The sequence below is a fragment of the Danio rerio genome, chromosome 8 (genome assembly GCF_052040795.2).
Source record: "Danio rerio strain M-AB ecotype USA chromosome 8, GRCz13ab, whole genome shotgun sequence".
Classification (NCBI taxonomy): Eukaryota; Metazoa; Chordata; class Actinopteri; order Cypriniformes; family Danionidae; genus Danio; species Danio rerio.
This window is the reverse complement of record NC_141028.1, coordinates 40,227,469-40,251,486: the sequence shown is the minus strand read 5'-3', so window position 1 is coordinate 40,251,486 and position 24,018 is coordinate 40,227,469. Positions and strand designations below refer to the sequence as shown.

Sequence of the window (24,018 nt, the reverse complement as noted above, 5' to 3'; positions counted from 1 at the left end):
CTTATTTTTAAAACTTAAAACTCCAATCAATGCAGCCAGACATAAACTACACTGTAAAAAAGTGATTAGTTGGTGCAGTAGGTGATTGTCTTCAGAAAAATGTTTTGTTGTTCTGGTTGAAAGTCTCTTCACAGACCAATAGTAATGATTAAAGTAAATTATCTAAATGTGTTTATATGTATTTTTACATTCTGGCTTAATAAAACTAAACAATGTTCATCCAATTATTCATTGCAAGGCCGACATCCCCCATAATTCCGATAAGTAGCTCAAACTGTCAACAAATGTAAATTCGGTCTTCTGTGCATCTCTGTTCACGCATATTCAGCATTCGTGCAAGCCCACCTGCATGAGTGCCGCACGTTCACGACATGTGCACATGAGACAGTCACAGTCGCAGTAAAACTTTTTGGAATCCCGAATCAATATTGGAGTGAGTTTTGCACGCTGGAGCAAGGACGACACTATGGCTGAAGTATTTCTGACAGGTAATGTTCTGTTTTAAAACTATTTTAGTCACGCAGAGCTGATGTAGATTGGGTTGTGTTATGAGTGGGTTATATGCACAGAAATTCACTGAAATCTCCCGGTGAAAGATTGATTTGACTATTTTCAGTTTCATAAGGTCCTTTTAAAGTATTAATAATATAGATTTATATTTAGTTTAACAACAAAACATCAGTAAATAGCGCTATTCCACCTAACCTGCTTTACTGAGCTGAAGTTGCTTTTATATTCACATTGGTTTATTTTTGAACAATGACAGCCTCCCTATACTGTTAACCATGCTACTCTGAGTATTCGCTCTGAAATAACATGTAAGTGTGGCTTAGTTAGTGAAATTCCTGCACGCCGCCGGCCAACCACTAACTACATTTCTAACTGGCGAATGACATGAACTGGTCTGCTGTCATGTCGCGATGCACGCGTTCATGATTACAGGAGGCATGGCTTTGAAACGGTCACCGGATCACCTACTGCACCTACAGCGAGTAAACCAATTGCCTTAAAAGCAAGAAGTTGACTTTACAAAAATAAAGTACACACATTACAACTTGGATTTGTTAAATTGACTCAACTTCTATAATTATGCTAATTATACTTACTTTTTTAAAGTCAACTAATCCCTTCTTACAGTGTCAAACTATTTTAGCATTCTGTTTAAATAATTTAAATAATTACTGTAATTACCACAATATTACATATTTGGTGCTTCATTAAGTCTATAAAATCTACAATTATTGACTGTATTGAAATTTGAAGACACACTAGAGTTTTGAAGAGCGTATTTATTCTCATTTATGTCATTTTGCTAGATACAGAGAAGCTGGGATACTACATTTATTTTTAAAAAGTGACAATGGGATTACATAGGTTTTTTTGTAAAATCAATTTGTTGATTTTAAGGCAATTGGTTTACTCGCTTTAAGTAGCTAATCAATGTTTACAGTGTATAATGCAAACACAAAAAAAAAAACAGACACAAGTCATGTCAATACAGAATATCTTGTTTTTTTGTTTATTATATGCTCATGTTGCCTCATTTCTGCTGTATCTTCAACTCATTTGGCCTGTGAATGCTCTGTTTATACACTTTGCAGCATAAAAACACCGCAGTGCAGTTTATATGCAAGTCCATTCGGCTGAATATAAAAAATAAAAAATGTCTGGTTGCCAATCATGTGTTTCAAGTGAAAACCAACATTTGGTGAATCTCTAATCACGATGACTTGATTTTCATGAAAGCACACACATTTCAAGCACCTTTGGATCTGCTTTGAATGTATCGTCACACCTGGTTCTGCAGGAATTCACGGACTGTTAAAACGTTTAAAATAGACAACTTAAAGATTGAGCTAACAGCGCTGCTTCTGCTGAACTGAAGTGTGTCATATTGATTAAGACTGTCAACTGGAAGATAATTATTATGAGTCCAGGTACTGAGGCTGTGCACATTCTCCACCTCCACCGAGTCTATTACCAAAAGCCATAATTAAGCATGACAGCTGTAACCATGGGCAACCACTTTCATCGCAGGGTTATACATCACACTTGTGCAACAAATGACCACTATTGATAGTTTTCAGTCACAAGGCCTGTGAGGAGACAATGGGCCATAATGGAAGCCTACACTGGCATCTCCATAGAAACTCTGCACAAGCCCGTCAAATTTCCTTCTGCTTCAAGCTGCACATATTTGGATCACATATCAGCAGAACAAAAAGTAAATAGAGATATGTTGCATGAACAAAAATTGTACATTAAAATTTAGTATAATCAAGCACAGCTAGACTCAAATAAAGGTGTGGAATCATCTCAAGGATGATCAGAATGGACAGCAATTGAACTAAATATATGAGTGTGACAGCAAAGGTGTCACTCTCAGAAAAAAAAGGTAAACGGTGGTAGAGATAACCTTCCTTAAAGAACAGTTTTGTACATTTGTAAAAGTTGCACCTTATATGGTTCAGAAAAGTCATCCTTTGATACTGCTCTGTAGCTTTTATGGTACAATTTAAATAAAGGTACAGAATTGTTCTCATAAAAAGGTACATAAGGTTTGGACAATGCCTTTAATATAATATCTATGAAAATAAATATTACTGGAAAGGCAAAGTGATTTTATGAATAATTTCCATATTAAAACATGAATCATGATTTTAAAGCATATGTTTAAAGAAACTCACAAACATGAATTATTAGGTTCTAATATAAAACAACTGGTAAAACAAAACTATAGGTATTGTAACAAAAAGCATTCAGTTTCATTATTGATATCTGCACCTTTTGGCGTTTGCTTTCCACCACGTGAGCTGGAAAAAGTCCTGCATATACAAAGTGTTCATGCAGACATTTTAGTATTGTAAAGCTAATCAAGCATTGTGCATATCTTGTTGCAATACTGAAGCATAACTCTATTTCTATTTTAAAATCAAGTCAATTCAATGAACTTTTAAGTGATTACAAGGTATTGTGTTTTTTTTAATTGTACATTAAAATTAAAAATGTAAATACATTTAAAATAATTATTATAAATACATGTAAATATATTTATTTATTTTCAATAAGTGTAAGTTTATTATTATTATTATTATTATTATTTTACAATTATTATCCTAAAAATAACAGAAATCATTGATAAATGTATTTGAAAAACAATGTAAAGACACAACTATAGTAATATTCTAAGACTTTTGCATGAATATTAATTATGACAGTTCAATAGAATATGAAAAGTATGTTTTATAGAATTATCTGTAGACCTGACTCATGGCCGAGAATTAATATTATGATGTCCTAGTTACCTCCCTGACTCATTATTCCTTCTTTCTGCTTCATAGCCATGCTTAGTCAAAGATCATCATATTATATAAACTTTAGTTTTGTCGACGCATATCGGTGTGCATGTAAACATCCGGGAACCGCTGCAGCATGTGTAAGGTGCGCGGGAATGGCTTTCTGAGCACATGCGTCAATTTGTTTTCACCAGCGTTGTTTCGGTTGCACATAAAGAATAACAAACTTGTGTGTGCAAAAGATGCCAAAAGGGAACGCCAAATGTGGATGGCCCCTATTGTCTTTACTCTTGGATAACCGCGTTACACTTGCATTAAGTAAATCTTATCTCAAAGCTTTTACTGGAGTACTTTTTTTGTCTCCCCGTGCCACCCCCAGCAAGATCTGCCTTGGCAATCGCCCATATTGCCCATGCCTAAATCTGCTACTGCTGTTAAGGTACAAAGTGTCTTGTCACAGTAGTGGTACATTCATGGATCACATTTGTATCTTTGTTGAAGGTACAATATTGTATCCGCAGGTTTTATAAACCAAAGATACATTTTGGTTTTCCATGTTACAAATCATGTCCTTAATGGTACAAACTGCAATGGCATACACATTTGTTTCTTAGTCTTAAGGTACAATTCTTTTCCATAAAAAGGTACCCTGTGACAAGGGTTTGTACCTTCTTAGGTACAACATTGTGCCATTTTTTTTTTCTGAGAGTGTACATTAATAAGAAAAGAAAATTAACTTAGCAAATGGCTGCAATGTAACAAAGAGTGAACAATTGCAGAGGGTCTGAATACTTTCCGTACCCACTGTACACCCACTGCCATATTTCAGCCATTATCCCTTTTGGACTTTGCATTTATCAATGTATATTACATGCCCAGTTCATACTGTCTGTGATATTGTCATCCAATCAAACAGCAATACGCTTTTGCCTGTTGTAATTTGAAAAATATCCAAAACCCTGACGTTTCCCTGAACATTTTCATTGGTTTTATTCACATCTATTGATATGCTTGACAATATACCATATCATTTTTAGTAAAAAAAAGAAGGACTGCATTTATAATAAAAAGCAATGTAGAATTGCAAGCTGAAAAATAAATATTAGAAGCAGTGGCTAATATATGGCTACTTTTAAATTAAAAACCTCAAAATCAAACTTAAAATGTTATACTGTTCAATTTTGAATGACTGAATTTTCACTTCAGAAGAAACTTCTAGTAAAGATCAACAAATTGTATTTTATATTTAATTTCAAGTTGGTATATTGCTTTTTCAGTACAACTGTGACTTGACTTGTGGATTGACATGGATAAAAAATATATATAATTAAAGGATCTTGACATTTTCATTACTTTTATTTGACTTCATTTATTAAATCCTCAAGAACAGAGACACTTTTTCTGAAACTTGGAACATAATTCTGGTCCAAAGGGGTTAAAAACAGTCAATTCCAAAACTCCAATTGTTTATATCAATCTTGTGGAGAATCCCTCAGTGATGACAGAATATAATCTTTTTTATTATTATTTGGTGTCTGTTTCTTTTGGTTAGATGACTATTTGCTGGTAGGGAACTTTTATTCCTTCGTTTCTACAATTTATAGTTTGACTGCATTTTAATGCATACTTTAACTGGACTGCAAATTAGAAAAGAAAATGTATGGGTCAAAAATGTTGCTGTTTGGCTTAAATCCACACATTTTTCCTTCTCTCCTAACTTTTTTTTTCTGACGGTATTCTGTAGATGTATGTCTAGACCGCTTCTTTATTTTTTCCTCAATTTCTGTTCAACAGAGAGAATTTTATTTTACTATGATGACAGTAAATAATATTTTACTAGATATTTTTCAAGACATTTCTATACAGCTTAAAGTGACATTTAAAAGCTTACCTAGGTTAATTAAAGTAACTAGGCAGGTTAGGGTAATTAGTCAAGTTATTGTATAATGATGGGTTGTTCTGTAGACTATTGAGAAAAAGGGGCTAATAATTTTGTCCCTAAAATGGTGTTTAAAAAATTAAAAACTGCTTTTATTCTAGCTGAAATAAAACAAATACGACTTTTCCCAGAAGAAGAAATATTATCAGACATACTGTGGAAATTTCCTTGCTCTGTTTAACACCATTTGGAAAATATTTAAAAAAGAAGAAAAAAATTTGTAGGGGGCAAATAATTCTGACTTCAACTGTATATGCTATATATTTACTGGTTTTGAGTGCAAATAAAGCAATTTCCTGGAAATAATGCACAAAAGGACTAAAATATATATCTTTAATAATTTTAAAAATGATATTGTGACTAATTAATGACAGTTTGTGGTAATTGGCAATCATTCATTATTTTATTTGAATTAAAGTTTGTGTTGTCTATGAGACTTGCTATTAAAAATATTTAGACATTCAGTATTATCATTTAGTTTTTTACTCTAATTCCCCAAATTGAGCAAAAAAGTTATCTAAACTATTTTACATAAATAATGAAGCAAATAGACTAGTTTTTGTTCCTCATACAGAATGCGCTAGTTTATCAAAATATGTGAGTAATTGTAATGGTCTATTCATTTTCCAAATCGTTAAATACATTTTTTTACAGATGTTTTTTACAGATGTACAGTAAAAGGCAGTCCATGGCTTTCACTTAATGATAATAAAATCGGCTATACATCTTAAATGAGCCCCTAACTATAGTTTTTTTGGTACCAATTTCAACAGCAAAATGTTTTTGATCTTTTCAATTATTTAAATATTTAACTGTATATTACAGATTGAATGGGATAGTTCAACTAAAGTTGTTTCAAACCTTTATGAGTTTCTTCTGTTCAGCAAAAAAAGAAAGATATTTAAAAAAATGGTTGTCCTGTGTTTCAGTCTATGCTCAGATTCAAATAAAAGGAAACATACAGAAATAGATGTACTTTAAACATGTTTTATGAAACAAAAGCTGGCAACCGTTCGACTCAAGTTTATCATACTATTTGTTTTTAAATGTAGTTAACTGATTTAGGGGATTTGGTTGTAGGCAGGGTCGGATTAAGAACATATTGGGCCCTGGGGCTATAGCAAACCCAAGGGCCCTATTTATTTCACCACCTTGCAAAAGATTATTATTATTTGCTATTTTTATTATTAATTTGCTAATTCATATTATTATCTAATTTTTAAGTATTTATTTTATATTTGAGCATAAAGTAGGTATACAAGTATACAAAATTAATCAAATACCATAAACTAAAAAAAAAAAAAAAAACAGAATTGCAATACCTCCTAAATGAGTACTCAGTAAATAAATAGGATTATCTTTAAAATGATTTTTTTTTTTATTTTTTATTTTTTTTACTTTAGCTAAGCAGAAATCCCTAAAATATCTTAAAAATTGATGCTTCTAATTTCCCATTTGGTCTTGAGTCAATCAATTACAGAAGGTTAGCATGTTTTTTTTTTTTTTTTTGCCCCAGATATACTGTCTGATGAAAGCCAGGGCCAATTTTGCATTGCTCCAGATTATTACAGTTTTTATAAAAGGGGAAATTAAAAGTTTCTAATTGGTTAAGTTAGACTTAAACCAAGTATTTCCTTAAGATAGTTACTCTGCAGCGATGGAGATGGATGCCTTATGTTATGTTAAGGCATTAATAGGTTTTTCACACTTTTAATCCTTAAAAGTAAACCAAATTCAGAGTCAACAGTTAATCTTGCCTATTCCTATGCTGACAATGCACACTATACAACCCTAAACTCTCGCATGTACACTTCATTTGCGTATTTGTGCTGTCAGTGTCATTTATTTGACGGATGCAGAACATGCCCCTTGTACGTAAAGGATATAGGCATCAACGTGCATTTGACAAGTTTATTTTCTTCATGAATGGACTAAAAAGAAAGAAACGGTCTCTTCTTCACTCCAGTTGACACATATTCTGTCACCATCTGACAGTTACTGAAAGGATTGTTTATATAAAGCGTGGAGTTTCTGTGACTGTCCTAAGAACATAAATATATGAGGCACATTATTGGCTATTGGTTGCTAAGCATCTAGCCATAGTACCACACTGTGACATTTTATAGATTCACATTGTTTTAACAATGCAAACACAGTGTTTTAGAACTCAGGGCAAAATGCTAATCTTCTGAATTACAGGTGTGAAGTTACTCGGGGGTGAAAAACAGTGTTTAGAACAACAACACCACAGCACTGCATATAAAACCCCTACAGATTCTTCTTCAAAGATACTCAAAGTCACTAACTTTTTCTCTGCTTTCTTGGCATTTTATAAGATTATTACTATTATTATTAGCATGTGTGGGAGTAAACAGCACACACTGGATCTGATTCAACTAACAACACACTTTTTTAAACCAATTATGCTTAATAAGCCAACAATGCATGTAAATGTGTCAACCAGTTTCCCTTAATCAGAGTAAGTATCAATTGCTTAAGCATAAACTGATCATCACCGCTAGATTTTTGCCATTTACATTGATTTTGCCAGCATGTAAATGCATTATCTTGTCAGTTTATTGAAGTATGCATGTGTGATATATGATAGGAATACATTCTCACTGCAGATTTAAGTCATTTAGACAGAGCAATTGATTTGCAGTAAGATAGGAATTAATGTATCTTACCACAAAATATGCTTATGACCCAAACAATTATACAAAGTATGATGTATTTCTTCAGTTTTTAATGTTTTTTTAGACATATAACAAATACAACAGATTAAAGCTGCAATTCAGAATTTTTTACATTTAAAAATCATTCAAAGGGAATTTCTGAGTGTTATTCACAGGCTTACCTTAGCTTGATTCACAATGGTAGGCTTGTAATAATGTTTTCTATGTTTTTGTAGGAATTGTGGGCTTGCTGTCATTCATATTTGCTCCATTATGTCAAATCTGTATACATACAGGAGAGTCCTGGCTACTAGGCTCTATCACTAGCAGATATCTTGTAGCGCAGGTCTTAAAAGATCACTAGACAGCTATAGAGACAAGTTTGATTTGGAGTTGGAGCTAAACTCTGCAGTACACCAGCCCTCGACTGAGTTTGCCCATTCCTGGTTTAGAGTCGTTTTCTGTTTTCTGACAGAATGTAACAGAGTCTGACAGGAATACATTTTGTAGGAATACATCATACTTTTCTTTGTATGAAATTCAAATGTTAAAACATTCAGACTCTAGAGAAACCGAAAGCTACAGGTAATGGTGATACACACTAAATGCAGTCACTCAATGCTGATGTTGTAACATTACAATCCCCCGAGTCCTGCAATACCCTTCAGAACATGAATTAAGATATTTTAAATGAAATCTGAGGACTCCCTCATCCTCCATGGACAGCAAGGTTCTATTCAGTGGTTCAACTAAAATATTATCAATCTACGAGAATACTTTTGTATGCACATAAAAGGAGAATAATGACTTTATTCGGCAATTACTCTGTGTCAGTAAAGGGATCATGAGAGAGCTCATGTGCTCTTTATGTGTATTATACTTGGTCGTGCTAGTAGCATATTTCATGCTATGTAAACACGTTTTAAAGGTCCAGTCAAGTGTTTTGAAATGAGCATTTTTTATTCAATGTTTGACGTAATCTCAAATGAAAAATTAAAAGAGGGTGGGGCATTAAATAGCTCCTCCCCTTTAAAAACAGCCAATAGCATTTTGTTTTTATCACATCTCTGTGAGTGAGAGTAGTTGAGCATTAAAAAAAAAGCAAATGAGAAGCGTCTTTAAGGGGACAGGGGCATGATAGATTTGAGAAACGGAAGTATGAGGTGAAAAAAAAAACTGTTGATCCATTTAGGCGTAAATAACAAACTACAAGCTTTACATGTTTGTTTTGGTTTTATATGTTGTAAACATGAATTTTGTCATTTTTGTTTCAAAATAGCTTATTTATATCCTTGAAGACTAACATACTTATAGTAATGTCTTAAAATATTATTTAAATTTCACTGGAAATCCTTAAACCATGACTTTTGTTGCATGATGGAAGCTTCCTCATTTATAGTTGTACTCACATTATATGCAGCTCTGGTGATTTCAGTTATTATGTAAACCATAACGATTTTTCAGTCTTTTGTTAAAGTGTAGTGCTTATTTCTTGAGGTGCAGATGGATATCACAGATACTTTAAATGTTCAAGAAACCCTTAAGTATAGTAGTTTTTTTTTTTGAGATTTTAACAGATTTGTGTGTGTTGACAATGTTAGCACCTGTCAGCTTCAATTGTGGGGAAAACTGGATAATTTTGAGCTTTTGTCAGTTAATTTCATCGTCCGAGTTTTAAATAATTTTTGGGGAAGGATCAAAATTGGTGACGTAGTGCAAAAATGCTAGTGGTTTGAAGATGTGTCAGTTTCTTATGATTAATAACGTAGTTACCTTACACCATGAGAAGTCCCTACTTTTTAATTAGTCATGAGAGCACGTGCTTTCCAAAGGCAAGGCAGACCTGCCAAGCTGTGATACCCAATGACTGCGTGAGACTGTGTCCGCGCACGGCAGTATTTAGCTGGTTAAAAAAGGTTGTATGTGTTTCTTTGATCCACAGAGTTTGTTGCATGCTTTCAGGAGTGATACAGCAAAGCTGTTGGTTTGCAGCAAGCATTTTTGTCGGGACAGCTGTACGAAAATTAGAGAATGGCGGACTATGTGTATTATCAGTTTTGTTCGTTACTATTCAGACACATCACCTATATCCGTGCTGCTGTTCTCCTATGTTTAAAAACCTCCGGCAGGGTAATGGTTGGAATAGACAAGGAAAGAGACCTGCTGCACTGCTATCCACTGTATCTGCATTCAGACCCGAGCATTCAGGAAGTCCTCCTCATTTATAGTGTTTACATGATTATTCGTATATAAAAAATTATTAGGCCCACTCCTCCCTCTGCTCACAGTGCTACACCCCCATTATGAGACTTGAACCAAAAGAGGGGCCTTTCATGGCCCTTTAAATGTTTTTTTTTTTTTTTTTTTTTGCAAATCCTGTTCTTTGTACATGATACTTGTTATTATTGAGACATGATAATACCGCCTAGCAATCAATATCAATGTGTGGGGATAACCGCAATACTAAGTCACGGTGTGGTGGGCCTCAAAATTGCTGGGATTTGTATCCTGATTTAATGTTAGAATATACATTTAAAAGTGACTTGATGTGTTTATACCACTTTGATATGGCTGTGTATTCTGACACACTATTCTGACACACATTTCTGTATAAAACGGCTTCCAAAAGGTTCTGCATTATATGAACCCTTTAGCAAACCATTTAATTTACCATGTATTTTATGTAGTTTTGCTCACACGGCTGATCAAATGATGTCATGAAGCTTAAGCAATTAGGCAATTGGTGATCAGACATTGATGATCATGATGATGATGATGAGGATGGAAAGATCTGTCCTTCACAACAAACATGAGCACATGCAGTAATATCAGATCATTCATTCAGATATTTTAATCTGGCTTCAATCTGAACTTGTTTAAAGAACTAAAATAGCCAGAAATCAGTTATCACAATTAAAAGATCCAGGATCTGCCAAATCATCTTAGATAATTTAGGCGAGGTACAAAGAATAGACCACAACTTCCAATACTCATAGTTAGATATGCTAATTATTAAGTGAATTCACTACCGGGAAACAAACAGATTTCTTTCTGAGGTCTTGTATATTCAGTTTACTTGCATTGCCGGGTTATTTGTTTCCATGTAAACCAAGACCACAAATTATTTCATTACGCTAATATTTGCGAGTTATCAGTGTATTGGAAAATGTCCTCTCATGAACTCTGAAAGTACCTGTTTAGGATTGCTGAGCACTTCCTGTGTGGTTGCTGTGGCACTGATGGCTCGGTTGCTTCCTGTACTGAGCTGAAGGTTGAGTGTGAGACCACTGACCAACTGCAGGCCCAGTTCAGTGATGGTCACTCGATCATCCACAACCCCCACTGTCTTCTCCGCCAGGATGGAGTCTGACAGCGGGGACAGAACCTGAAGTAGAGCAAACACACACACACACACACACACACACACACACACACACACACACACACACACACACACACAGAAAAAAGATGCATTATTAAATACAAACATCATAAGCAATCTGGCTTGTTGGATACAGCTCTGCCCACAGGGACGACCTGCAATTACAGACTGAAATATAAAAAACACTGAGCTGTAAACCCATCTAGTGATTGATGCAATAAAAAGGTGTTACAGACAGTCTCCTGCCTGCCCACACTTTCACTGCAGACGAGCACATATTAGGTATCTGGTCTCAAAGCAGACAGTAAAAACAAAATAAATCCAGATGACTAACACCTCCGCAGACACATGTTTCTGGCAATATCAGCCCACTTTCATGGAGAATTAAAAAAAAAAAAAGGTCTGCAGAAAAGGTAACAACTTACAGTAATATTAGCTGTGTTCAGCATTACCAAAAAAAAAAAAAAACTGGCACTTGCAATATTGGTACAGCGATGACAATACAATAATATACAGTGTGAGCCAATGACTAAGAAAAGAAAAGTTAAATGTAGCAAGTTTTTAGAATCTGCCGGTTATTAGACTGGTTTTACATGATTTGAAAAAAAAAGCACTTTTAAACAATAATTAATGTTTTAATAATAGTATTTACTTTTATTTTGACATCTGCATAACATCTTAAATGCATAAAGTTTACACATCCTAGTTATATTCACAATTATTTTTGAATTACTTTTTTATTATTATTATTGTACGAATGTGGCCATATTTAGTATTATGTAAGGATTTTCAAAGGAAAAATCCAGAAATTTTAGGAAGAGGTTGCAGATTTTTTTATTCATCATACACTGCTCAAAAATGTCAATGTAACTCCAAGTCAATCAAACTTCCTTCTTAGGAAGCAACACTGATTGACAATCAATTTCACATGCTGTTGTGCGGCGATGCTGTGGCGCAGTAGGTAGTGCTGTCGCCTCACAGCAAGAAGGTCGCTGGTTCGAGCCTCGGCTGGGTCAGTTGGCTATTCTGTGTGAAGTTTGCATGGTTTCCCTGCGTTCGTGTAGGTTTCCTCCGAGTGCTCCTGTTTCCCCCACAGTTCAAAGACATGCGGTACAGTTGTATTGGGTAGGCTAAATTGTCCGTAGTGGATGAGTGTGTGTGGATGTTTCCCAGAGATGGGTTGCAGCTAGAAGAGTATCCGCTGCGTAAAACAATGCTGGATAAGTTGGCGGTTATTCTGCTGTGGCGACCCCGGATTAATAAAAGGGACTAAGCCGAAAAGAAAATAATTGAATGCTGTTGTGCAAATGGAATAGGTGGAGATTATAGGCAATTAGCATGGCACTGCTAATAAAGTAAAAGATCTGCAGGTGGGGACCACAGACCACTTCTCAGTTCCTATGCTTTCTGGCTAATGTTTTGGTTACTTTTAAATGCTGGTGGTGCCTTTACTATATACAGGTAGCATGAGACTGAATCTGTAGATTCAGTTAGTGCAGCTCATCCAGTATGGCACATCAAAGCAAGCTGTGGCAAAAAGGTTTGCTGTGTCTGTCAGCGTAGTTTCCAGAGCATGGGGGTACTACCAGGAGACAGGCCAGTACTTCAGTAAACATGGAGGAGGCCGTAAGGGGACAAAAACCCAGCAGCAGGACTGCTACCTTCGCTTTTGTGCAAGGAAGAACAAGAGGAGCACTACCAGAGCCCTCCTAAATGACCTCCAGCAGGCCACAAATGGACATGTGTCTGCTCAAACGGTCAGAAGCAGACTTCATGAGGGTTGTATGAGGGCCCAACGCCCACAGGTGTGGGTTGTGCTTACAGTCTAACACCATACAGGATGTTAGCCATTTGCCAGAAAAGCAAATTCGCCTCTGGTACCCTTTTCTCTTTACAGATGAAAGCAGGTTCTCGCTGAGCACATGTGACAACATTCTGCTGCCTGCAACATCTTCCAGCATCTTCCATTTTCCAGTTTGGCAGTGGGTCAGTAATAGTGTGGGGTGGCATAGCCCTCTATTTGCTCGCCAAAGGTAGCCTGACTGCCATTAGGTATCAAGATGAGATTCTCTGACCCCTTATGAGACCATATGCCAGTGGGGTTGGCCCTGGGTTCCTCATAACGCAAGACACTGCTTCACCTAATGTGGCAGAAGTGTGTCAGCAGTTCCTGCAAGATGAAGGGAATGATGCTATGGACTGGCTCACTCTTTTCGCGCACATCTGGGATGTCATGTCTCGCTCTATTTACCAACACTACATTGCACCACAGACAGTCCAGGAGTTAGCGGATGTTTTAATACAGGTCTGGGAGGAGATCTCTCAGAGGACCATCTCAGTTGAGGAGGAGGCCACCTCATTGGAAGCATGCCCAGGCATTGTAGGGAGATCATACAGGCACGTGGCCACACACACTACTGAGCCTCGTTTTGACTTGTTTTAAAGACATTACATTAAAGTATGATCAGCCTGTAGTGTGTTTTTCCACTTCAATTTTGAGTGTGACTCTAAAGCCAGACCTCCATGGGTTAATAAACTTGATATTTTGTTGTCACCACATTCAACTATGTAAAGAACAAAGTATTTAATAAGAATAATTCATTCACTCAGATCTAGGATATTATTTTAGTGTTCCCTTCAGTTTTTTGAGCTGTGTGGGTTGGATTGAAACACCAGCCAATTTAGTGTTGGAGGTTTCATGGCTAAATTTAACCAGCCTGGTGGCCAATCTGCATTGATTTCACATTTCACCTGTGGCAGAGTGTGAAGGATCAATTAGCAGAGTAATAGCAGTTTTGCTTAAAATATTCCAATGCACGCACCATTATGCAAATCATAGTTCAAAAGAGGACAAGTTGTTGGTGCACATCTTGCATCAACATCTGTTAAATTAAATGTGCACTTCAGCTCTCCTATTTTCACCAAAACTGTTTGTCATGAGCTCCACAGGGTCAATATACATGGTCACCCATGTCAATGTTGAACATTGGTTTCAAAAATCTTGGGCTGTGGTCAATGTGAAACATGTATTGTTCTCTGATGAATCCATATTATTTTCCACTGAGAGAGTTATGGTGTGGAGAAACCCTAAAGAAGTGTACCATCCATACTGTTGCATGCCCAAAGTGAAGCATGGACAGTGGTCAATGATCAGTGATGGTTTGGGCTGCAATATCATGGTATATTCTAGTTCAAATACCTGTGCTAGATGGCCTAGGACTACCGAACCATTATGGAGGACAATGCGCACCCAATGGTTCAAACATTATATCCTGAAGACAGTGCCGTTTATCAAGATAATAATGCACCACTATACAAAGAAAGACTGGTAACAAAGTGGTTTGATGAGCATGAAAGTGAAGCTGAATATCTCCCATGGCCTGCATTGTCACCAGAGCTAAATATTATCAAGATAATTTGGGGTATTTTGAAGGACAGAGTCAGGAAACGGACAGAGTCAGGAAACGTTTTCTTCCACCAGCATCACATAGTGACCTGGCTAGTTTTCTGCCAGAAGAGTGGCTCAGAATTCCTTTGGCCACTGGGCAGAACTTGTATCTGTCATTACCAAAACAAATCGATGCTGTATTGGCTGGTAAAGGAGTCCTACACCATATTAAGGAATTTTTTATTTGTTTTTTTGTAGTCTAAAACCAGGTGTTCTCTCTTAGAGCAAATATATGAAGAGTAGCTTCTAGAGTAAAAGTGGGACTACACATATTTGTAAGGCTGTATGATTAAATTAAAAAAAAAAAATGTGATTATCATGCACATCTTGTCAGGGAAGCATGGTGTGATCAGCGTTAACTCTCCCCCAAAAGAGACCTGTCAGAGAGCTATGGATTTCTGTAGTACTTTTTTTCTATCTGAAAACAGCTGCTGGAGATTTTTTACTAATTTAACCTTAACAGACCTTAACTAGCTTAACAGACAAAATGCACATAAAAATCACCTTTGATTAATTGTGAAGCCTTACTTATTTGCACTGGACATATTTGCTACATGTCTCTTGGTTTGGTTTGCACATGTACTTAATGAGTACACTACTGTATGTGTGAAACTCTCTGTGTGGAAAATTATTTCAAACTGTGAGTTCCCTTCAAGATATGACACTATCACTCATATCAATACATTGATGATGTGAACACTAGTGAAAAAATAATGAATGCAGGACAAGCTTTCCATTAATATGAGCTTCAAACTAAATTATAACCAGCGAGGCTTGCTGTCAGAGCTGCTTAATGCGCTTGAGATGTGCTGCACAACTTACATCTTACAACTGTGAGCTTGTCTGTCAATTCTACACATTCTTATGGTGATTTATAATGGATTTGGTGCTTTGTGTATTTGTATAATCTCATCCGTACATTAGTGTATGATCTGCTGTGCTTGTGGTGGGTCTTGGTAAATGTTTAGTATCACCTTGCCACATAAAGCAAAACAACAACAAGCTTCACTTATCTTGACAAAGTGTGTATATTATGCTCATATCTTCAATAAATTTCAGTGTAAATTCCAAATGTGGGTTGAAAGTTAATGGGTTAAATTAGATATGTGATTAGATAACTATTATATTTAAAAATAATTTGTAAAGATACAGAAATATAATGCATAATCATTCCAGTGTTCGTGTTTATTATAAAGTGCTAAACTCTCAATTAATTGAAAACAATTCAATGGTTGTTTCATTTACACTGTCTACATTGTGACTAAAGACAGGAGTACCTGTATTACTCAATGATTTACTTCTGGATCTCTGACAGTAAACTGATGGCTTGTTTTTTATGGCTTACTCTGAGCACTCTTGCAACTAACATGAAGGATAAATGGATTTGGAATGTTCGTGTTGTTGCATCCAGAAAAGACAGCTTTTAGCTGTTGTAACATGAGTGACTACAGTTTAGATGCCGACATACTCAACATCATAGTGTTGATAGAAAGTCCACAAGTGAGAAATAGTAAAACCTATGCCTCCCCAGGAAATGTCATTATATGCACAACACTGTCCAGCTAAATGAGTTAAGCTAAATAATTAAGCTAAAACTGTTTTATTCTGCTTTTTACCTGAAAAGTGTAAATGAACTACTTGCTATGCAATAACAAATATTTAATGCTGTATATTATTTGTAAATAAAAAAAAATGTATAAATCTATAAAAATACAAATCTGACTGAAAGCATTTTTAAATTGTTATTTGTATGTCTATATAAAATGTCATAGCTTTTTGTCAGGTTTTAACATCAATTATTATTCTTGTCATATTTTTTAAACATCAATCTGACTTGTCAAATGCCAAACTGCTGTTTCTGTGTATCAATAAACTAGTATTTATGTATATTTATTATTTTAGCATTATTAGTTGATGCATAGTTTTAAAAAGTAAAACTTTTATTGTTTTGCTACTCTGTAAAAAATAAATCTGTTAATTAAAAGTTTACGTATTTTTGGATTTTCCATTTAAGGTTGTGAATTTCATTGTGGAAACTTGATCTTTGCTCTGTTAACTTTTGATGTTGAAAATACAACTCTACAGTTTAGCAAAGTGGCTTTTATTGACATTTTAGTAGTTTGAAACACAATAATGCATAATCAATGATATATAGAGAAATACAGTGCGGCTGGAAAGTATTCATATCGCTTCACTTTTTCTAAATTTCTTTAATGTTACAGCCTTATTCCAAAATGGATTGAAATCATTTATTTCCTCAAAAATTCTAAACACAATACCCCATAGTGACAATGTGATTTTTATATTGTTGCAAATTTAGTAAAAATAAAAAACTTGAAAAGTCACATGTACATAAGTTCTGTGTTTGTTCTGCAGCCATCATCTAAAGCTATCATCCTGGTTCAATCGCAGAGCTCACAGCAGAGACAATATCTGTATGCCGGAATGTAAGACTATTATTTTTTATTCTATTCTATTCTATTTTATTCTATTCTATTCTATTCTATTCTATTCTATTCTATTCTATTCTATTCTATTCTATTCTATTCTATTCTATTCTATTCTATTCTATTCTATTCTATTGCCCTGTTATGTTTCCATTCAGGTTAAGCAGTTCAACAGTTTTAGTTGATGTCAGTGTGAAAACATATTTCGATGTACATGATAAAGTGCATCCAGAAAGTATTCATTGCACTTCACTTTTTTAAATTAATTTATTCCCTAAAAATTCTACACACAATACACCTTAATAACTATGTGAAAAAAAAGATTTATTTAAATTGTTGCAAATTCAAAAAATATAAAATAACATGTACATAAGTATTCACAGCCTTTATCGTAAAGCTCTAAATGGAGCTCAGGTACATTCTGTTTCCACTGATAATTTTTGAGATGTTTCAGCAGCTTAATTGGAGTTCACCTGTGGTAAATTCAGTTGATTGGACATGATTTGAAAAGGCACACACCTGTCTATATAAGGTCACATGGCTGACAGTGCATGTGAAAGCACAAACCAAGCATGAAGACAAAGCAATTGTCTGTAGACCTCTGAGACAGTAGTGTCTCGAGGCACAAGGCTGGGGAAGATTACAGAAACATTTCTGCTGCTCTAAAAGTTCCATTGAGCACAGTGGCCGGCATCATGCATAGGTGGAAAATGTTTGAAACCACCAGAAGTCTTCCTAAAGCTGGCTGGTCGTCTGAGTAAAAGGGCCTTAGTCAGAGGTGATCAATAACCCGATGGTCACTCTGTCTGAGCTCCAGCGTTCTTCTGTGGAGAGAGGAGAACTGTCACCGACTCGGTCCCAGTCATTCCCCTCGCTGACCAGCAGAGGTCACCATCTCCGGACTTCTAACCATTACGTCATCCTTCTCACTCAGATCCCAGCACACCTGTTCTCCATCTCATTAATGACCCACGTACCACATATAAGCAGCTCACACACACACTTCATTGCGAAGTCTTGTTTAGCCCCGGCCAGCATTTCTGAGCGTTCTATCCTGCCTGATCTCCCGTTTACCACTTCAGCCCGTTCCTCGACTCTGCTCTGTCTTCTGCCTGCCCTTGACCTAAAGCCTGATTACACGGACTCTGATTCTCGCTGCCTGCCCCTGACTAAAGCCTGTATTACGGACTCTGAACCACGCTGCCTGCCCTTGACTCAAGCCTGGTAATCACTCTGCCTCTGTTATCTGCTAATCATCGTTGAGTTGTATGTTGTATGTTCGCACAACCGTGCGAGGTGTTGATGTTTAAGTGTGACTTAATAAATACTGCAAAATGGATCCCTCCGTGTCAGTCTCCCCGTTACAAGAACCTTACAGAAGGACAACCATCTGTGCAGCAATCCACCAATCAGGCTTGAATGGTAGAGTGGCCAGATGGAAGACACTCCCCGCCTGGAATTTGCCGAAAGGCATCTGAAGGACTCAGACCATAAGAAACAAAATTCTCCGGTCTGATGAGGCTAAATTGAACTATTTAGATCAGTAGTTCTCAAACTGTGGTACGTAGGCTTCCTTCTAGTGGTACGCAGAGGAGTGAAATATGTCATGTACATGCTACACACATTTAAAAATGTATCAAAAATGATGTATATAATATGACATATATGACATATAGCCTATATTTCTGATGTAATCTGCCACTTTTTTTTTTAACTGTGCAGAGGTGTAGCTGCTTTACTGGGCCTACTACGCAATTGTATTTCAACACTGCTCATTTTGGTGGTACTTGGAGAGACAATTTTTTTCTGAGGTGGTACTTGATGAAAAAAGTTAGAGAACCACTGATTTAGAGTGAATGCCAGGCGTTACTTTTGGAGAAAACCAGGCACCGCTCATCACCAGGCTAATACCATCCTTACAGTGAAGCATGGTGCTGGCAGCATCATGCTGTGGGAATGTATTTCAGCACCGGGAACTGGAAGACTAGTCAGGATAGAGGAAAAGATGAATGCAGCAATGTACAGAAACATCCTGAAAACCTGCTTCAGAGTGCTCTTAACCTCAGACTGAGGTGACGGTTCATCTTGCAACAGTACAATGACTTAAAGCACAACGCCAAAATATCAATAGAGTGGCTTCACAACAACTCTGTAAATGTTCTTGAGTGGCCCAGCCAGAGCCCAAATTTAAATCCCATTAAACATGTCTGTAGAGATCTGAAAATGGCTGTACACCATCACTTCCCATTCAACTTGATAGAGCTTGAGAGGTACTGCAAAGGGGTTGAACAAAAAATCCCAAAGACAGATGTGCCAAGCTTGTGGCATCATATTCAAAAAGACTTGAGGTAGGAACACCAACCCAGACGATATACTTACTTTAAACTATTAAAATGTTAATAAAAGTCTCTTTTTCCAACTTTTCAAGGTTAAAAGTTTTTGGAAGAATAGTTGTTGGTTCCATAATGAAATTCAAAACCAAATGGGGGGAAAAACACATGCATCACAAAACACAGAAAACTGCTCATTTACACATTTTAATGTATATGAAATGATCAGATACTTAGATGTTATTTAAAGGAATAGTTCACCCAAAAAATGGAAATTATGTCATCATTTACACATACTCCACTTGTTCCAAATGTTTGAGTTTCATTCTTCTGTGGAACACCAAGGGAGATATAGCTACTGACGATGTTTTCGAAAATATTGCGAATGACTCTCATAGCATGTTTTGCTGCTACTCTAAATATCAACGGCTGCTTTTTCCACAACATTCTGCAGAATATTTTGTGTTTTGTTCAAGACAAGAAAGTTATTCAAAAAACTGTAAAACTTTTTGAGTTTGAGAATATTATGTGGAAATTTATATTTTTGGGTGAAATGTTTCCATTTAAGAGACTGACTGCCTCTATTACATATTCAGTTTATATACAGTACATTAGCAGATAAAAGTTCTCAAAAATCCAGACAAACCTGAATGCTGGTCATTCCTCTGTCTATGCCTTCCAAAATGCGTCCCTCTCTCAGTCTGGCAATTCTGGGATTCTCTACTTTCAGGAAGTCCCAGACGAGCTCTGTAATATCCACCTGCCAATCACTGCCCAGCATGTGTGTCACCTGACCTCGCATTTCAGAGGATTCGGCTACAAAGTGTGTGAGCACTCGCACCATGGCCCTCTGATACTGAAGAGTACAGGTCTTTCCTCTGCGCTCTTCATCATCATCTTCATCTTCGCTGTCACGTGCCGACCTGGAAATACAATGTGTAATATTTATTAGATTTAAAATACAGACCTTTTTTTTTTAAGCAAGACACAGGTGAAAAGGGTCAAAGATTTTACCCCAGGCAACAAAATATAATTTTAAAACAACATTTTTTTAAAAAAATTACTTGATTCATCAATGTTTTTACTCCACATTTGGGAAGTTTTTGCAGGATTTCATCAGATTTCATCAGGGCTCAACAATAAGTATTACGATGGCCGATGTGGCCTAGGGCCAGCATGAGAGATGCTCAGGACCAGGGGTGGCCAACCCTGTTCCTGGAAAGCCACCTTCCTGCAGATTTCAGTTGCTACCCATATCAAGCACACCTGAACCAATTAATTAGGACCTAAACACCATAGGATAATTACAGGCAGGTGTGTTTAATATGGGTTGCAACTGAAATCTGCAGGAAGGTGGCTTTCCAGGAACCGGGTTGGCCGTTACTGCTCAGGACAGTAGACAGGATCTGTACTGGCCCGGTTCTGCTTTGTTACTAAAGTATTAGCCTGCAACTACTTGTCAGTTGCGTGCAAATACAGTTTTAGAGTTGAGAAACAGCTTATGCTTTTAAGCCTTTTAATGCTACCTTCTCTATAATGTTGTTAACATCGTATTGCTTTTCGGTTCCTTTTATCTGATTGGATATTGTGAGCATGTTATTTTTTTCCAACCAGTACAGTGAAGAGATGGCAACATGTCAGTAACATCAAATTATAGAGGCTAAAAGAAAGCATCTGTTTCTAACATGTTGGAAACATACATTTATGTGGGTACAACACAATATAAAAATGTTGAAGTCAAAACCCCCAAAAAATTTTTTGATGATGAAAAGTGATGTTTTACATATTTGCCATCAGTTTGACATATCAGCCACCTTTTGTTAAGTAATTTTCCATACTGCTCTTTTTGTTTACATAACACTTTAAATGTAGCTCATTATACATTTATTAACAGTTTTAAGATATTTAAATTCTATTTACAGAGGTTATTTTTGGCACATTATTTAAAATATGTGGCAAAAAATAGTTATAAACTTTTTTGGTGGGGGCAGTGAAAATTTGGTGTGAGAAAAAATAGCATTGAACTCTGCATATTGAAATTAGCATTAAACCCTGCATATAGATTAATTTTATTGAAACTAAAATTATTTATATTTTTGCTTGTATAAAAACATTTTTATGCAGAATTCAGTTCCAGACTGAATTTCCACATTTCTGAATAACATTAACTGTGATAGCATGGATGATTTACTGTGATATTTTGCCCACCATTGGGAAAAAATTTAGTTTATGATTCAGATAATGTTTATTGTTTATTTGCCAGAGACCCCAAAGACCATGAGTGTAAATTTTTTTACATGAAATTTTAATAAAGACATCATTTTTTTGTACAATTAACAATTTTTGTAAACTACACATTATTTAACTGTAATATGTACTGTATTTCACTGTAGGACAGTTATGCAGTATGTTACTCTATTTAAAGTTGCATTGTGAAAATGGCTGTATAATGTACAAAAAAGATATACAACACTGTGAATACATATAAAGCAAGATAAATGGTGCTGCAAATGTAAATACAGTTACTTTGCTGTAACTGATTTACAGTAAGTTACTGGCAAATTGCTACACTACAACTAAACTGTTAACAACTTTTATAGTTTACACTGTATTTAACTGTAATATGAACTGTATTTTACTGTAGGACAGTTATGCAGTGTGTTATGGTATTCTAAAGCTGTATTGTAAAAATGACTGTATATTTTACAATAGTGTAAATACATATAAAGTACAGCAAGAAACATTGTGCTGTAAATGTAAATGCCTTTTTTGCTCTAATTAATTTACAGTAAGTTACTGGCAAACTGCTGCACTACAACTAAGCTGTTAACAGTTTTTGTAAATGATACCATATTTACCTAATATGAACAGTTTTTTCCTGTAGGACAGCAATACAATATTTAAAAGTTGCATTGTGAAAATAACTATATATTTTACAGTAAATATATACAATACTGTAAATGCATATACAGCAAGATGGTACTGTAAATAGTACCATATTTACATATAAATACAGTATCTTTGCTATAATTGATTTACAGTAAGTTACTGGCGGACTGTTGCACTACAAAGCTATTATGAAATAGTAAATTGTATGTAGATCCAAGTCTCATGCCATTTGGACAAGGAAAAGTTAATTAATTCATTTATTCATTCATTTTCTTGTCGGCGTAGTCCCTTTATTAATCCGGGGTCAACACAACGGAATGAACCACCAACTTATCCAGCACGTTTTTACGCAGCAGATGCCCTTCCAGCCGCAACCCATCTTTGGGAAACATCCACACACACTCATACACTACGGACAATTTAGCCTACTTAATTCACCTGTAACGCATGTCTTTGGACTGTGGGGGAAACCGAGGACCCAGAGGAAACCCACACGAATGCAGGGAGAACATGTAAACTCTACACAGAAACACCAACTAAGCAGAGGCTTCTTGCTCTGAGGGGACAGCACTAACTAGTGCACCACTAAGTTCATTTTATTATTTTATTAAACAGTAGTTACAGTTCACAAATAATCCAGAATTTAAAAGAGGGTTAATAGTATCGGCAATTTCATTAAATATATGCAAATTTGCATAAATTTAAAGTACAAAAATCTAAAGTCAGGTTTAAAATAATGTTTTCTTTTTTTCTGTCAGGCAAAATGTATAAATATGAACAAATCCCTTCAGAATACAGATGTAATTATCGGAGGTATTGGATATTTATCTATAGATATTTAATAGTGGAAGTAGTGGATTTTGTCTCATTGCAGCAGAACAAACATTTTAAGAGAACAACCTTTAAAAAAATATATGTTTTGCATATTAACATACACATATAAAATATTTCAAGTAATTGTTAAAAGTGTATTTTGCTTGTTTTATTTACATTAGACTGTAAAAACACAACGGGAGGCATACAGAAATCTCACTTATCTAATTTGACGTGTTTGATTTGTGTCTCCAATATTTTATTTAAAAAAACCTTTGAGAATTTTTTTTTTTTTTTTGACAGAAATAACAGTTATCCATTAAGCTTCATTAAGCTGGTGCACCTAATCAAGGGAAGCTAATTAAGCTTATCAGCACAGCATAATAAGACTTTTACAGCAAGCTACAGTGCAGTTTTTTAAAGACATCTCTGTCATGTGGTGTGAGAAGCCACAGGATCAAGGTAAAGGTTGTACAATAAAAACCAACTCCTATTCACTTTGTTAATGTTTATTTATGCCCACAAACACCATCTATGGGAATATATTTAAAAAATGAAGTAAAGGTCAAATTGTTCCTCAGATGGGCTTTTGTGTGGTGCAGCAAAAACCTAAAATCACAGAAAGAAAATCTCCGTTTTTATGTTTAACATTTACAAGTGACTACATTTAATTAATTTTCATCTCTTTGTGAGGTGTGCGTGTAGGTCCTCGAGGTCAAATTACAGTGTCTGTATGGTGTTAATGTGGCAGATTGGCTTTTCTAGCACTGTAATTGAGCCTCATTTCATAATGCAATCG

At 35.6% G+C, this 24,018-nt stretch overlaps 2 protein-coding genes and 1 long non-coding RNA gene across 5 annotated transcripts in view; 2 read left to right on the top strand and 1 right to left on the bottom strand.

Annotated features, from left to right (window-relative positions):
- si:dkeyp-14d3.1 overlaps positions 1-24,018 on the bottom strand; it is a 592,968-nt gene that overhangs the window by 18,900 nt on the left and 550,050 nt on the right. Inside the window, exons 7-8 of the mRNA XM_087265101.1 lie at positions 20,164-20,440; positions 11,104-11,295 (exon numbers count right to left, since the gene is read on the bottom strand). Coding sequence (XP_087121227.1) covers positions 11,104-11,295; positions 20,164-20,440 — 469 coding nt within the window. The remainder of the gene's footprint in view (positions 1-11,103; positions 11,296-20,163; positions 20,441-24,018) is intronic.
- LOC141375881 (uncharacterized) overlaps positions 1-24,018 on the top strand; it is a 215,957-nt gene that overhangs the window by 32,300 nt on the left and 159,639 nt on the right. The window contains exon 3 of one of the 3 annotated variants that reach the window (XR_015498247.1): positions 17,117-17,187. The exons of the other annotated variants lie outside the window; for them this stretch is intronic. This is a non-coding gene — a long non-coding RNA (uncharacterized LOC141375881). The remainder of the gene's footprint in view (positions 1-17,116; positions 17,188-24,018) is intronic. 3 annotated transcript variants of the gene reach the window in all.
- The window catches only part of LOC147842761 (uncharacterized), a 159,261-nt gene that overhangs the window by 36,124 nt on the left and 99,119 nt on the right, over positions 1-24,018 (top strand). The window lies entirely within an intron of this gene.